Source organism: Chelonia mydas, chromosome 10, assembly GCF_015237465.2.
Source record: "Chelonia mydas isolate rCheMyd1 chromosome 10, rCheMyd1.pri.v2, whole genome shotgun sequence".
Classification (NCBI taxonomy): domain Eukaryota; kingdom Metazoa; phylum Chordata; order Testudines; family Cheloniidae; genus Chelonia; species Chelonia mydas.
The window spans coordinates 58,357,175-58,370,703 of record NC_051250.2 but is presented as its reverse complement, the minus strand read 5'-3'; the positions used below and the strand labels follow the sequence as shown (position 1 = coordinate 58,370,703).

The window sequence follows — 13,529 nt, the reverse complement described above, 5'->3', positions numbered from 1 at the left end:
AGATGGCTCCCATGCTCAAATAAATTGGTTAGTCTCTAAGGTGCCACAAGTCCTCCTTTTCTTTTTGCGAATACAGACTAACACGGCTGTTATTCTGAAACCTGATTTTGATACTCCTTCTGGATAGGAGTGGGAAGGGGACAATTCCCATGCCTGGTTTCAAAAGTTCAGAGCAAACATTCTCAAAGTTATAAAGCAAAACTTACATATTTTCTTACAGCATGGAATACCAACATTACAAGAGAGATTAATGTATGCAGCAATTTATAACCATTTCATAGAGCCTAAGCACTAAATGCATTCTAAGACTAATACCTATTTTGAGCAAAATTAACATACTGGTGAACTGGTCTGGTCTCCAACTATGAGTTGTTAGTTCTTAGCCTGCAGTCTTGGCAAGAGCTGGCATCTGGATTGCCAGCATCACAGATAGACCAACTGAGGCCAGTCTCCTTTTAAACACCCTCAGCCCCAAGCCAGCTCCCCTGCCTTAGCCACTCACTCCTGCTGTGATCCAGCCCAATGTCTGACACATACCGGGGCGCCTGAGGAACAAAGAGCTGGACCTGAGGGCAGAGGGTAGTTGAAGTAATTGCTTTAGAGAACAGCACTAGCAGAACACCAACATGAGAGTTCCCCTCAGCATGGAGAAGTGTGTGTTGCCGTCACCATCCAGAAGCTTGTCTCCACTGATTGCTAATAGTCAGTTTGGTGATGGTAGATCAATTGTCAGGGCTGTTGTCATGGAAGTTTGAGGCTATGAAAGGGGTGCTGCTGTGCTGGGTCATAAAGCTTGGCAATGCACAGGTGTTTGATGGACTTTCTGAATTGTAGAGAGGCTACTGATGGGATGTATGTGCTATTATTTGCTCCTCCCCCAAGCCCTGCACACCAGGCCAAAGACTTAAATGCTTGCTGTATTTTTGCACAACATCTGTAAGAGAACAGGACCTCTGGTAATGCTCCCACAACCTGCCCATGCTATAAGGATGTGCACCACATTTTTGCAAGTGATGCCATCACTTCATCCAAGAATGAGGTGGTGGACAGTTTTCCATAACGCACCCTAAGCAACATGGCAAGCACCCTGAAGAAAGTGCCCTTGATCCCACATATAGCATGAGGTCCAACCAAGAGGAAATTTTTCTGGGCAGCCAAGAACTCTATGACCCAGCTGACGTGGAGTTTACAAAAGAATCCCACACAGACAGACAAACTGGAGCTGCTGTGGAGGGATGCTGTACCAGTAAGCACTGAGTAGTATAAATGGTACATAAATTCTTAGTTAATGAAACGAAACTACTACACATTGACACAATAAAGAACCAGTTTTTTTGGTAATTTTATTTTTAAATATTTTGTCAAAGTGTGTCCAAAGATTTACAATACAGTAAAAAGTTGATTAAAAAGCAATTAAAATAAAATATCTGAAATTAATTTATAAATCCGTTCACAATGGAATCTAAAACAGCCTACAGTCGTATTTATATTTGGGTAGCACCCATGAGCCCCAACTGAGATTGGTACCCCACTATGCTATTGTGTGGTTTTACAACTTCTTAAAGGTACAACCCTTTAAATATACCCCGTACATGAAGCTCTCTCCAGTATGATAGCCAGTCAGTCAGAAGGAATAGCTCTTGAATATCTTTGCTTTCTTTTCAGATTGGGCTATTTCTTGTCCCTTTGCTTTGGCTAGGCACTAGGACCAGCTCTGGGAGGGTCCCCTCTTCTTCATTTGCTCTGACAATGTCTTGTAGATGTCTGCATTCTGGTGACTCTTCTCCACATGGGACTAGAAATGCTGCTCTCCAAAGAGGGCAATCAAGTCTTGCAGCTCTGCAGAGGTCTACCCAGGAGAGGGGACATGGCTGCTATAAAGGTTATGTGACTGTGTGTGATTTCACCACTACCTAGTATCAAAAAGGGGCATACCTGGTTGCCTGCCAGCATTTAAACTAAGAGGTGACATATGGTCCAGATGACCCAGGAGCACTGCAGGGTGCAGGTGTGAAGCCATGCAGTAAAGGATAGCAGTGGGAGGACTGCCAGCAGTAGACTAGTTAGGAATGTGTCCACATAAACCTTAAAGGCAAACAAACTCACTCTGAAATAGAGTTACTTTTGTTCCAACTTACTGTGGCCTAAGATGCCAAATAATCTGATTTTTTTTTTTAAAAAAGGTTGTGTGTGGATGCAAAGCTCTGTAATGCGAACAAACTAAGTTACTCTGATGTAACATCCTGATGTAGACAAGCCCTCGCTTTCAGACCACTCCAGCAGCCCTCCTACCTATATCTTCTTATTTCCTTCTCTATATCATTCCCATTCCCTACATTCTGCTAAAATGTCTCTACTAGTCCCTCACTTTCTCCCTCCTGGAGTTGTGCATTTTTCATGTCCTTGCAACTCCTTATACTTAGACCCGCCTCCTGATTTATATAGGCTGAAATCCCTTCAACTTCTCCTTTCTTTCCCAAGCTTTTTGTCAAGCCTTGCCACTCATTCTTTCTTTGTCTACATTAGCACCCGCAGTGTCGCTAAATCTCACAATTGTATCATGAGCCTGTAAGCCCCAGATCCTGGATTACATGAGCATCTCAGCTTTCATAAAATGAAAAGTAAGCTTCTAGTCCTCATGGTTGCAGAGAAAAGCTTGCAAATGTGAACCCTAAACAAAACAAAACAAAACAAAAAGAGCTCAAAATGTATTATTTTTAAAACTTGTGGTTTTTAAATCAATTGTACATTAGTATAAACAACTGCTATAATAAATACTGTATGTTAATGTTTGCAGCTACTTTAATCTATTTTTCCATAGTATATTCATCACTATGTCAATATTTTTCATACTGATAAAAGTTTGAAAGAGAAAACGCCTTTAACTGCATTTTCATGTTACAGTAGATATAGGCTCCTCCTTGCTACAAAAATATTTGTTAAAGTACAGTTTTAGTGAAACATGTAACACTGATCTCTCATTGGGTGTTTTCCTCTAAAGTGGAACATTATTTATACATCAAAGAGAAAAAAGGACATATTTATGTCCCTCCAGGGCATAGGGAATGAAAATCATTGTGCTGATATTTTAATACAAATTACTTCCTGCATTTTTAAGTGACAGAAATATGAATATTCATAGACTCACAAGGCCAAACGATCTCTCCACTCCATGGCACAGAGGGGCGCATAAAAGAGGAAAAGGGTTTGGAAAGCCTGCAAATCAGCAGTGTGTCTGTATAGGGGTTGGTAAGTGTTGTCTGCTTCACCCTGTCCCTTCCTCCTGAACACGGCACAATTTGGAATCTGTAGAATTGGGTATGGGAAGTTTTGAAGCAGAGGGGGTGGAGCCAGGCAGCAGCTGCTTAATGCAGCATGTTACTCTCCAAATCCGGTGGATCCATGCAGGAATTAACACTGCTTTAAGTAGTATTCCCTTTCCCACTGTGCATTCTACCACTTCCCCAGGCCCTCCACAGAATGTGTCTGGATCTGTAGCTTTTCTTCCACACAAATCCTAAGGTTCTCCAGGGTTTGAAGACTGTCTTCTGTCCCCCGCCCCACCCCCAAATGAAAATGCAGTAGTAACTCTGCAGGTTTTTTTAAGTTTAGTCACTCACCCAGGAGCTTTTTGTGGAAAAGGAGCATTCAGCCCTTAAAAACTAGAGTTTGGGAAAAAAAACCCGAGAGACTTCCACACATCGGCTGTACAAAGTGGGCTGAGGTCTAGGTGGTGGCACCTACATGCCACCTGGGGGCTCTGCAGGCCTGAGAGATCTATACATCCTAACTTCAGGCTATGCAAAGGGATCAAGATCTTTTGTTATTATGAAAAGCCCTGTGCGCTTGCACTAGGCCCACTTTACTGTTACAACAGAAATACCTGCAAAAAAAGTATCTGAGCACCTCACAAACATGAATGAGTTAAATCACAAAACGCCCCTGCAAGGAAGAATAGTAGTTCCGCTTTACAGATTGGGAAATAGAGGCAGAGAAATATTAAGTGACTTACTCACATAGGAAAGCTATCACAGAGTTCAGAATAGAATCCAAGTCATTTAGCTTCCAGAGCCACTCCCATTCCTGTATCTCAACCATAAGACTATCTCGTCTTGCTTAGCTGTATCTGTTATGCAGAGGTACTGGGTTTGTGTATGCATTTTCATATGGCATGTGTGTTCCCTATGGTTTGGTATGCGGGTGTCTTAGTTATTCATTTTTATTATATTTAACAAACAGGAAGTTTTGTCAAAATCTGACAAAGTAGATCAGTATTAGCTTTGCCACATGGTAACTTTGTCAATCAGAAAATTTCAAACTTGATATAAAGTTATATGTGTAGTTTTTACTCTACATGGTGTGTGAATATGTACTAATGTATTACAAGTGTTCTGGTGGTGGGTGAGTGAGCTAGTGTATTTTGGTACATTGTATATTTTGTGTTTGTTTTGGTGCATTGGGTTTTGTTCGTTGTATGTATTCTGAGTGTTGTGCTTGTTTTGGTGTATTGTATGTGTATGTTTGTTTTAAATTGTACGTGTATTGTGTTGTGTGTTTGTGTTTTGTGTACCTATCGTTTGTTCTAGATAATGTTTGTGCATCTTTGAGTCTATTATAAATGTATCATGTTTTGGGAATTTGTGTTGATATTGTGTTCTGGCTATTATATGTGTGTTGGTGTATTATGTATGCATTATACTTTGTCGTGTGTGGATTATGTTTGGATATTGTGTGTGTTTTGTATCAGGACTGTGTGTTGTGTACAGTTACATGTGCTGGGTAGCTCATGTTGGGGTGTTGCGTGTGTTATGTGTAGTGTCTGGGTCATATCTGGGTGTTGCCTATTATGGGTGTGTTTTGTATTGCTAGTGGTACTGTGTGAGTCATGTCTGGGTTGTGTATTGCTATGTGTATTGTGTGTGTTTGTTGGGTATTGCTGTGGGCTCTGTCTGAATGTTGTGTGGGTTCTGAATTGTACGGTGTGGGTCATGTCTGGAGGTTGGGTAGATTGTGTATTGCTATGTGAATGGTGTGGGCCATGTGTAGGTGTGATGTGTGTTGGCCAAGTTTGGGCACTGTGTGCGGCGTGTATTGCTATGTGTATGGTGTGGACCCTGTTTAGGTGTTGTGTGTGGGTTGTGTACTGTATGGACCATACCTATTGCTGTGGGGTGGTTATTGGCGGCGTGGGCCATGTCTGGAGCTGTGTGGGGTGGCGGCGTGGTAGGGTGGCCAGACAGCAAATGTGAAAAATCGGGACAGAACGTGGGTGGTAATAGGAGCCTATATAAGAAAAAGACCCTAAAATCAGAACTGTCCCTATAATGCTCAAATAAATTGGTTAGTCTCTAAGGTGCCACTAGTACTCCTTTTCTTTTTGTGAATACAGACTAGCACGGCTGCTACTCTGAAACCTATAAAATCAGGACATCTGGTCACCCTAGGCACGGGCCCATAGCTGCTGGAACTAGGGATGTGCTGCTACACCCCCTGGCTTGAAGTGGTTTCCATTATATGCAGGGTTTACACTTTGGTTCAGTGGCTCTCAGCACCTCTACTATACAAATTGTTCCAGCGCCCCGGCCTGGGCCCTGTCTGTATCTCTGAGGTGATTATTAGTGTCGTGGGCCATGCCCAGAGCTGTGGGCTATGCGCGCTGGCTACACCGGCTCCCTCCGGCGCTGCAGGGGGCTCCCTCCCGGGCTGGGCAGCCGCAGGTTCCCCCGCTGGGACCGATGGGGAAGGCGCTCCCACGTCAGGCGATGCCTTGCGGTGCCAGGCTCACCCCGGAGCTGGGGGCCCTTGTGCTGCTGCCGCCGTTCCTGGGCTCCCCGGAGCCGCCCCGCCCCGCGCCGGGCTGGGGGTAGCCCTGAGCGCACAGTGACACGGGCACGGCACGGGGAGCTGGGGTCAGGCCCCGAGGCCGCCGCCACCGACCGGTGCCTGCGAAACCGGCAGCGGCGGCGGTGACCCCTCCTTAGAGCCAGCCAACGCCGCGACCGCGGCCAGGGAAGGGTTAAGTGTTAAGCTTGTGCCTGTTCCAGCATCCGCGGAGGGATACTGAGCCGGAGCCTTGAACGTGGTGCTGCGGCTCCGCAAGCAAAAAAATGTCTGCCTAGGGGAGCCCACAAGTTCCTTCCAGCGGGGGGCGGGGGTGGCCGGCTCTGCCTCCTACCCAGCGGCCCGGCCGCTCGAGAGCGTGGCCCTGCTGGGTTCGGACGTCACCGCGGGGAAGGAGGTAAATTTAGGCCGGGAGGGAGAAGTTGGGATAGAATGGGGGGTGGGGGCTGCGCTGGGGGCAGGGGGCCGTGCTGGGGGGAACAGAGGGGGTGCCCCTGGGGGCAGGGGGCCGTGCTGGGAGGGCAGAAGGGGTGCGCTGGGGGGGGGGCAGGGGGCCGTGCTGGGAGGGCAGAGGGGGTGCGCTGGGGGGGGCAGGGGGCCGTGCTGGGAGGGCAGAGGGGGTGCGCTGGGGGGGGGGCAGGGGCCGTGCTGGGAGGGCAGAGGGGGTGCCCTGGGGGGGCAGGGGGCCGTGCTGGAAGGGCAGAGGGGGTGCCCTGGGGGGGCAGGGGGCCGTGCTGGGAGGGCAGAGGGGGTGCCCTGGGGGGGCAGGGGGCCGTGCTGGGAGGGCAGAGGGGGTGCCCTGGGGGGCAGGAGTGGCGGCCAGAGGGGTGAATTCGGGGCTAAGGAGCTGCTGGGGTAGGGAGGCTGTAGAGGGGCTGCTCTGAGGAGTGACACTGGTGCTGGGAGGCGGGGGCGGGAGCTCTGCTGAGGGGTAGGGACTCTTCTGGGTCCGTTCTCTCAGTCTTGTCGGGGGCTCTGGCGGGGCTGTAGCGGGCAGCAGTTCTCCGGCTCGTGTTTTATGCGCCCCTGGTTGCTGTGTATGGTCTGTCAGGGAAGGAAGCGCCCGCACTAAGCTGGCGCTCCTGGGAGGACTGGAGCCCTGAGCACTCGTTCAACTCGCAGGGGCTGGGAATGCGGCACCGTGTGTGTCCCGTCACACGCCAGCCTGCTCGGCGCAGGGAAAGGAGCGGGCCCCCAACGCCACTTCCTCGCCCGGCCGCTGCACTTTGTGGGTGTCTTTGCGGTGCAAAGACAGATCGCTGGTTTCAGAGACTGTTTATTGTTTGCAGCAGCTTTGGGGCTCCGGAGCTGGTAGTTACAGCAAATTGTGTGTGCGGATAAAGCAAATTATTCCTCTCTGGAAATCAGGCAATAGCAATGCTCAAGCAGACATGGCTCTGCTGAGGCACATCCACAGCCCAACTTGTCAGCTCCATTGTTGCGAAAACAGTGAGTCACTTAATCTCTCTCTCTAATTTTCCAGATTTTGCTCGGGTATTTACCTGTTTATGCCTTTTACTGGCCCAGGGCGATCTACCCCTTCCTGTCACTTCAGACTCACTTGTGTGTATGTGTGTGTGTGTGTTGCCTGAGGTGGAGTAGAAATTGAATGAGGGGAAAGGAGGCAGAGGAAACTTAAGGAGAGTTGGCTAGTTTGAGAAGCTGCTGCTTGCTGATCTCATCCGTGTGCTCTGTTAAAGTGAGGCTTTCCCTTCGGATTTCCCCTCCCCCCCATCAGTGTAAGGGATGCGAATGCTTGAGCCCCCTTCTTTGTTAGGGACAGATCTGTCCGTGCACTGAATGGTGTCGGCACCAGCCCAATGGTAAAGTGCTGCGTGTCTCTTTCCCTCCCTGTGTTTTAGGACGTAATTGAAGTGGAGGAAGATGAATCCTCAGCAGCAGCGGATGGCCGCTATAGGAACCGACAAGGAACTGAGTGACCTGCTGGACTTCAGTGCGGTAGGATATTCTTCGAGGTCTTCTTATGGCTTCTCCACGGTAAAGCGAACCAAGAAGTAGGGGCGGCAGCCTGCAGGGCTTGGTTGGGTCCGACTCAGCCAATGTGCACACCTGAACTTTGATGTAATGTCTAGACTTCCAGATTTAATGCTCTAATACCAGCTGGGTCAATTGGTTTAACTGGTTAAAATCGGGCTGACCCGGAGATGGCGTAATCTAATACTTAATCTTTGTTAAACCGGTGTGTGGGGCTGATAGTTTGTGAGGATTTTTCTTTTTCCTTTAAAGAAATGTAACTTGCTGGTGCCTAAAAGCTGAAAGAAAGTCAGTTGATACTTTGTTTTTCAATCTTGGGTTGGAAATTACAGGCAAAGTATTTTCTGTGTGATGCTTTTTTTCAGACTGATTTTTTCAAAATATGTAATTTAAAACAAAATAGAAAAATAGTACCTCTTGCAAATTGGCTACTAATTAAAGTTATCCTGTGCCTTTAGAGCTCATAAAATAACAAGCTATGTATTTTGAGCAGTAGAATTTATGATGTATAATAAAGACTTTAAATTACTGTAACAATCTCAGGTTTTCCTGTTTACATTGCTTGCATATACAATAGAGAGTTTAGTAGCATTGGTGAAACTGCAAAGATCATTCTAGATTACTTGTTTTATGATTCTTTTGAATGTGTTAAAGTCTGTTTTCTGGAAGAAATATAGGCCAGTGAACTGTCATATGTTGAATTTTTTTAGCCCGCAGACAAGATTTATAAACTTAACTTAAACATCTGTTGTTTTTTGTTTGTTTTGCAGATGTTTTCCCCACCTGTTAATAGTGGGAAAACCAGACCAACTACATTAGGAAGCAGTCAGTTTAGTGGATCAGGTAAGATGCTGTTGAGAAACCTAAAGTTCAAGTCACTGAATTTAGATATTTTAGTTTAGTTTTTGTATGCAGAAAAAACCCCACTAATCTTTCAATTGCACACATCTTCCTACATTTAACATAATCAAAATAATTGAAGATGCCTTATTTTGACCTACCTGATTTTTAGTATAAAAGGCCCATAGTTGTCTTTCATTGTGGCTTAAAATGCAGTTTGTTCAGTTCAGCACAGTGGAACATCCAGTATCTCTAATGCTACTGACATGCAAGTTGGGTTTGTTACATGTTGGGTTCAGAATGTCCACTTCTTGCTTTTTGTTTCAGTTTTGCTAAATTTGAACATACCATTTTAATGTGTTACCATAATATATCAAATAATGAAATAAATCCTGAAAGACTTGTGAATTTATTTTAAATATCCATCCTTATGAAAATGATCAATTATAGGATTAATACTTTACTTAATATATGTATAAATACAATCAGAGTGAAATAACTTCATAAATAAGTGGAAAAATTATGCATGTTTGTTTATGTATTGGTCATGTTCTAGTGTGGAAGTCTAATTTTGTAATAGCTGCATCATGTTGATATAGAAGAACTCTGGCTGGTGGAACAAGTCTCTTTTTTTCCTTAATTAGTACAAAAATTTACAGTATGTGGGATTTTTAAAAATACACCTATATTTTAAATGCTTAATTTTTAAAGTTGTCCAGTTTGGCTTCTACAAAGAAAAGAGGCAAGATAAATTAGGATACTAATTTTGGTATGTGTCAACATATTTATCACAATATTATATGTTTTTAAACAGTAAAGGGAAAATGGTGCCTCTTTTGTTGTCTCCCCGTTCACAAAGTTCTCTTTGGAGACTGTTTTGGTACAGGAAATTACAATTTCCTTGTGCTCTGTATCCTTCTGAACTTTGGCAGATATGATTCTCTCTCTCGTTTAAGCCTTGTCAATACTGCTATGAAAACCAGCAAATATATTAACAAAAATATGTTGAATTTATTTCACTACTTTGTGTCTTTTTTTTCTTTACTGAGAGAGTATCCGCTCTATATATTGTCATTTTTCAGAACGTTGGGGACAAACCTATAATATGAACTATAAAGTCAACTGTATAAAAGTCTTCATACTGCATAGTCCTCAGAAATAATAATATTTTTTAAAGAAACAATACTATTTACTCATGCAGTAGTGATGTTTCTAGTTTTCTAATTACTTTGTGTATCTTGTATGATTAAAAGAAGGCTTAGTGTTTTTATTTTCAAAAAATAAAAAGGTAACTTTGTAGGACACTTATTAAATTAACAGTCAAGTATTTCTTTGAACATAAATAGTAATGTTGCCTATGTATATTTTGTATATTGTTAGAGTTGCCAGAGCAGTCTAAATGTATTAATGGTGGCAATATTAAAAAATAAGAGTTCTTGTTGAAACCTTTTTCTTGTATGATCTTGGATTATTTAAACTCGGAGATGGGGATTACTTAGTATCCACAACATCTTGAAAGTGAATGAAATTTGAAAAAAAAATAAACACACAGTAATCTAGAGTCTCAGAACAATATATTTTCAGAAATTTCATAAAATATATATATGGGATTTTGATTTACTCATTGCATGTTAAAATACTTAAATATATTGTAATTTCAGTACAGGGATCTGCACGCCATATGTTGGTTAACCAATCTTTCATACAAACCTTCAGGTGAATCTCTTTCCAGAAATCTGCATCATAAGTGGGGTGTGTAGCTTTTCCCCCAAACTGTCCTCCATCAATTGGTACATCTTACAAATATAGCTAGTAAGAATTTGCTATGAAAATCAAATGTTACATGGTCAGGAATGGTCTAGATAATACTTAGTCCTGCCTTGAGTGCACGGGACTGGACTAAAAGACCTCTTGCGGTCCTTTCTAGTCCTATAATTCTATGAGTCTTTCTTTAAATTTAAGAGAGGTGCAAAGTGACAGGGTTTGTATTATGGGAAGAACAAGGAGATGTTTTGGTTTTTTTGTTTTTCCTTTCTCCTTAGTTTGCTTTTCCTGGATAAGTACATTTACATTCATGTCAAACAATAAATCTTTAGTGGTCAATATAAATCTTAAAAGATACCATTCAGCAATTGGTGATTCTGTTTGCAGGCCTGCTTCTAGGCAATGATTCCCCAGAAAAGAGAGAGCACCAAAGAGCTTAACCAGAAAAGTACAATCTTTTCTTTTTGGGAAATAGTGTTAATGGTTGCTTGAATTTTTTTATTGGGAAGCCTAATCTCTTCTGATGTGTGACATCATCACAGAGATACTATGCATGAGGGAATGCATTACAGCTGTCTCTCAAGCTACAGCTTCAACAGAAGCCACTTCCCCATGAGAAGGATAGTGGGATATTGTATACCAAACTATCGCTTATACCTTTCTCATGTAAGAATAACGACATCTAATAACACTTAACCAGATACGTTTTAATTCACAATGTTTCTGGTTTTAGGGACTGTTTGGTTATAGATTCTCAGTTCCCCACTGCAAGGCAATCTGTTACATAGATTCTGTGTTCTCTGTACTGTTACAGTGACCTCAGTCTTGACCTAGACGGATTACTCTCTGCAGGAGTGAGAGGTGACGAACTCTGTATTAGCTCAGTTCTGGGACATTGTTAATATCAGAGATGCATTTTTGAGATGATTGACAAAGTGGAAGTAGTACAGGTATTTAATTTCTGACACCCAAGTTTAATTCTGCATTGTGATCTTGATTTAATTTTAAGAATATTCTGTAGTTTGTAGAATAAATGTTTGAACATTATGTTTGGTTTTTTTTACTACTAGAGGCCAAATTTAAAAAACGGGAAGGAAAAATATTTCTTCAGGTGTTTGCCCCTTAGGGGTATTCAGTACCAAGAAATACATTATGCATGGGTTTGTAAAACAGTTTTGTTTGTTTGTTTACCATGGAGAATGTAGCTATGTCTGTTTTTAAAAGGCTTACTCATTTTGGATTTAATACACAGAATTTGAGATATAACCTATTTACGTCTGTTTGAATCTTTCAATGATTGTGCTTGCAATTATGCCTTTCTGGATTACTTTGTGAAGATGGTGCTTCCTTTACTATTTTTCCATTTTTAAAATAATTAGCTTTTTATCCTTTTTCCAAATGTCCTGTCTCAGCTGGGCTAGAGTAGTGTTTGTTTATTGAAAGACTTATTAAATGTCCAGTTTAAATCTACTTAAAATGAAAGATAAGTGTTTCAGGACAAAAAAATTAACCACTCTGTGCCAGTCGTAGGAAGACAAACAGCTATTTATGAGTCTATGAAGTTCTTGTTGAGATTTGTTTCAAGGTACAATCCTAGAAAATATAAATTAGAAGGGTGGGAAAATGTTAGTTTATTTGATTGTTAATGGGCAAACTAACAAATGTCCAAGAATGTCTGATTGCTTCTTTGTTTTTCACACTTTAGCTTCTCTAGGTGATGCGAATGGAAGGGTGAAAGTTGCCGATCTCTTAGTGTTGCAGCAAGCATGATATGATTTAATACAGCCATGTTTCGGTCATCGGTTATTACAAAAGTACATATGTAACTGAATGTAATAAAACAGCCAGTCAGGGTACTGTAACTGAAATTTGTTGTTTGGCAGGGGGGTACCAGAGGTTAACACATGAATGTTGTGCTTTGGAGTGTTGGACGATAAGGTGTTTAGGAATTTGAGAATTACACTGCTTGGTGGGTGTGTGGAATTTATGGGATCAGAGTGTTTTTATTTTTTGTTTTGCTTTTAGTTTTTTTCGGGGGAGAGAGTTTGCCTTCTAAAGGCTCATCATTTGTGAATGAAAGCTACGGGTGAAATAAGTGACTCTGATACATCATGGTATTTTATGACTGTAAATCATGTAATTTGCTGATAATGTCAAATAATTTAATTAGATTAGTGATGGGAATGAATATATTGAAAAAATAACCTGATACAAAATAAGAATGACAGAGTTAAATTGCAAAGATACTTTGCTATTGCTGTCTCCTGCTAAAACATAACAACCTCCTTTCACCCCCACCCCTTTATTGCTTTCATTCTCTCTATTTCTGCAGTCTCCAAGATGGAAACTGCTTACATTGCCCAGGACTTTCTGTGCTGGAATTTAAAATTTTTTAACTAAAAATGTTTCTATGATGGCCTGACAGCAGAAAGCATGATTTAGAATGTAGTAAAATGAATGTCCAGAGGCCATCCATCAAAACCAGATAAGTCAAGTATTCCAAAGCTAGATGGCTACTTTTAGCTGATGCACTCGTCAGAAATGTGGAGAGACTCCCATTAAGTGCCATTTGTAATAGGCAAATTCCTGTCTTCTGCAATAAATTAGTGTTTCTGTAGTTCCCTTAAATAGTTAAAATGTTAGACACCTGTTGCCTATGTAATTGATTTGACGTCGAGTTCTTTGAGAAACGTGCACACAATTGCAAGTGTAAAACTATATGCCCAAATTGGTGTCCACACTGTGCTTGCACACACAAACCCTTCCCTCCTCTTCCACCTCCCCAAATCATGCCTATGTGCACAAGATCATTTTCCTGCTCTAGTCCAAATGCTTATATATATTCACACAGCAAACATGTACTCAAGCAGTTGCCCTTTCTACCCCTTTGCATGTTAGAGTTGAGTGGGTTTTAAAGAGAGTGGCTCGGCATAAGCAACCAACTAGGGGCCTGATCCAGAGCTTAATGTAGTAGAAGAAAAGCCTCCTATTAACTTCAATGTCCTTCGAACCAAGCCCTATGTGTGCAAATTGAATCTGCACAGAAATTTCTTGGATGCAGTAAACATTCTTCCCTAGCAGATCTAGTT

At 42.5% G+C, this 13,529-nt stretch overlaps 1 protein-coding gene across 13 annotated transcripts in view; it reads left to right on the top strand.

Moving 5' to 3' along the window:
• Nucleotides 1–5,818: 5,818 nt before the first annotated feature.
• Nucleotides 5,819–13,529, top strand: part of TCF12 (transcription factor 12) — a 283,318-nt gene continuing 275,607 nt past the window's right edge. The window contains exons 1-4 of one of the 13 annotated variants that reach the window (XM_043524147.1): nt 5,869–6,238; nt 7,131–7,290; nt 7,704–7,800; nt 8,607–8,679. In XM_043524147.1, the coding sequence (XP_043380082.1) occupies nt 7,726–7,800; nt 8,607–8,679 (148 nt within the window). In that variant the 5' untranslated portion in view covers nt 5,869–6,238; nt 7,131–7,290; nt 7,704–7,725. Of the gene's footprint in view, nt 6,239–7,130; nt 7,291–7,703; nt 7,840–8,606; nt 8,680–13,529 lie in introns of all 13 variants that reach the window. The other 12 variants (XM_043524151.1, XM_043524143.1, XM_043524145.1 and 9 more) reach the window with 12 other exon arrangements.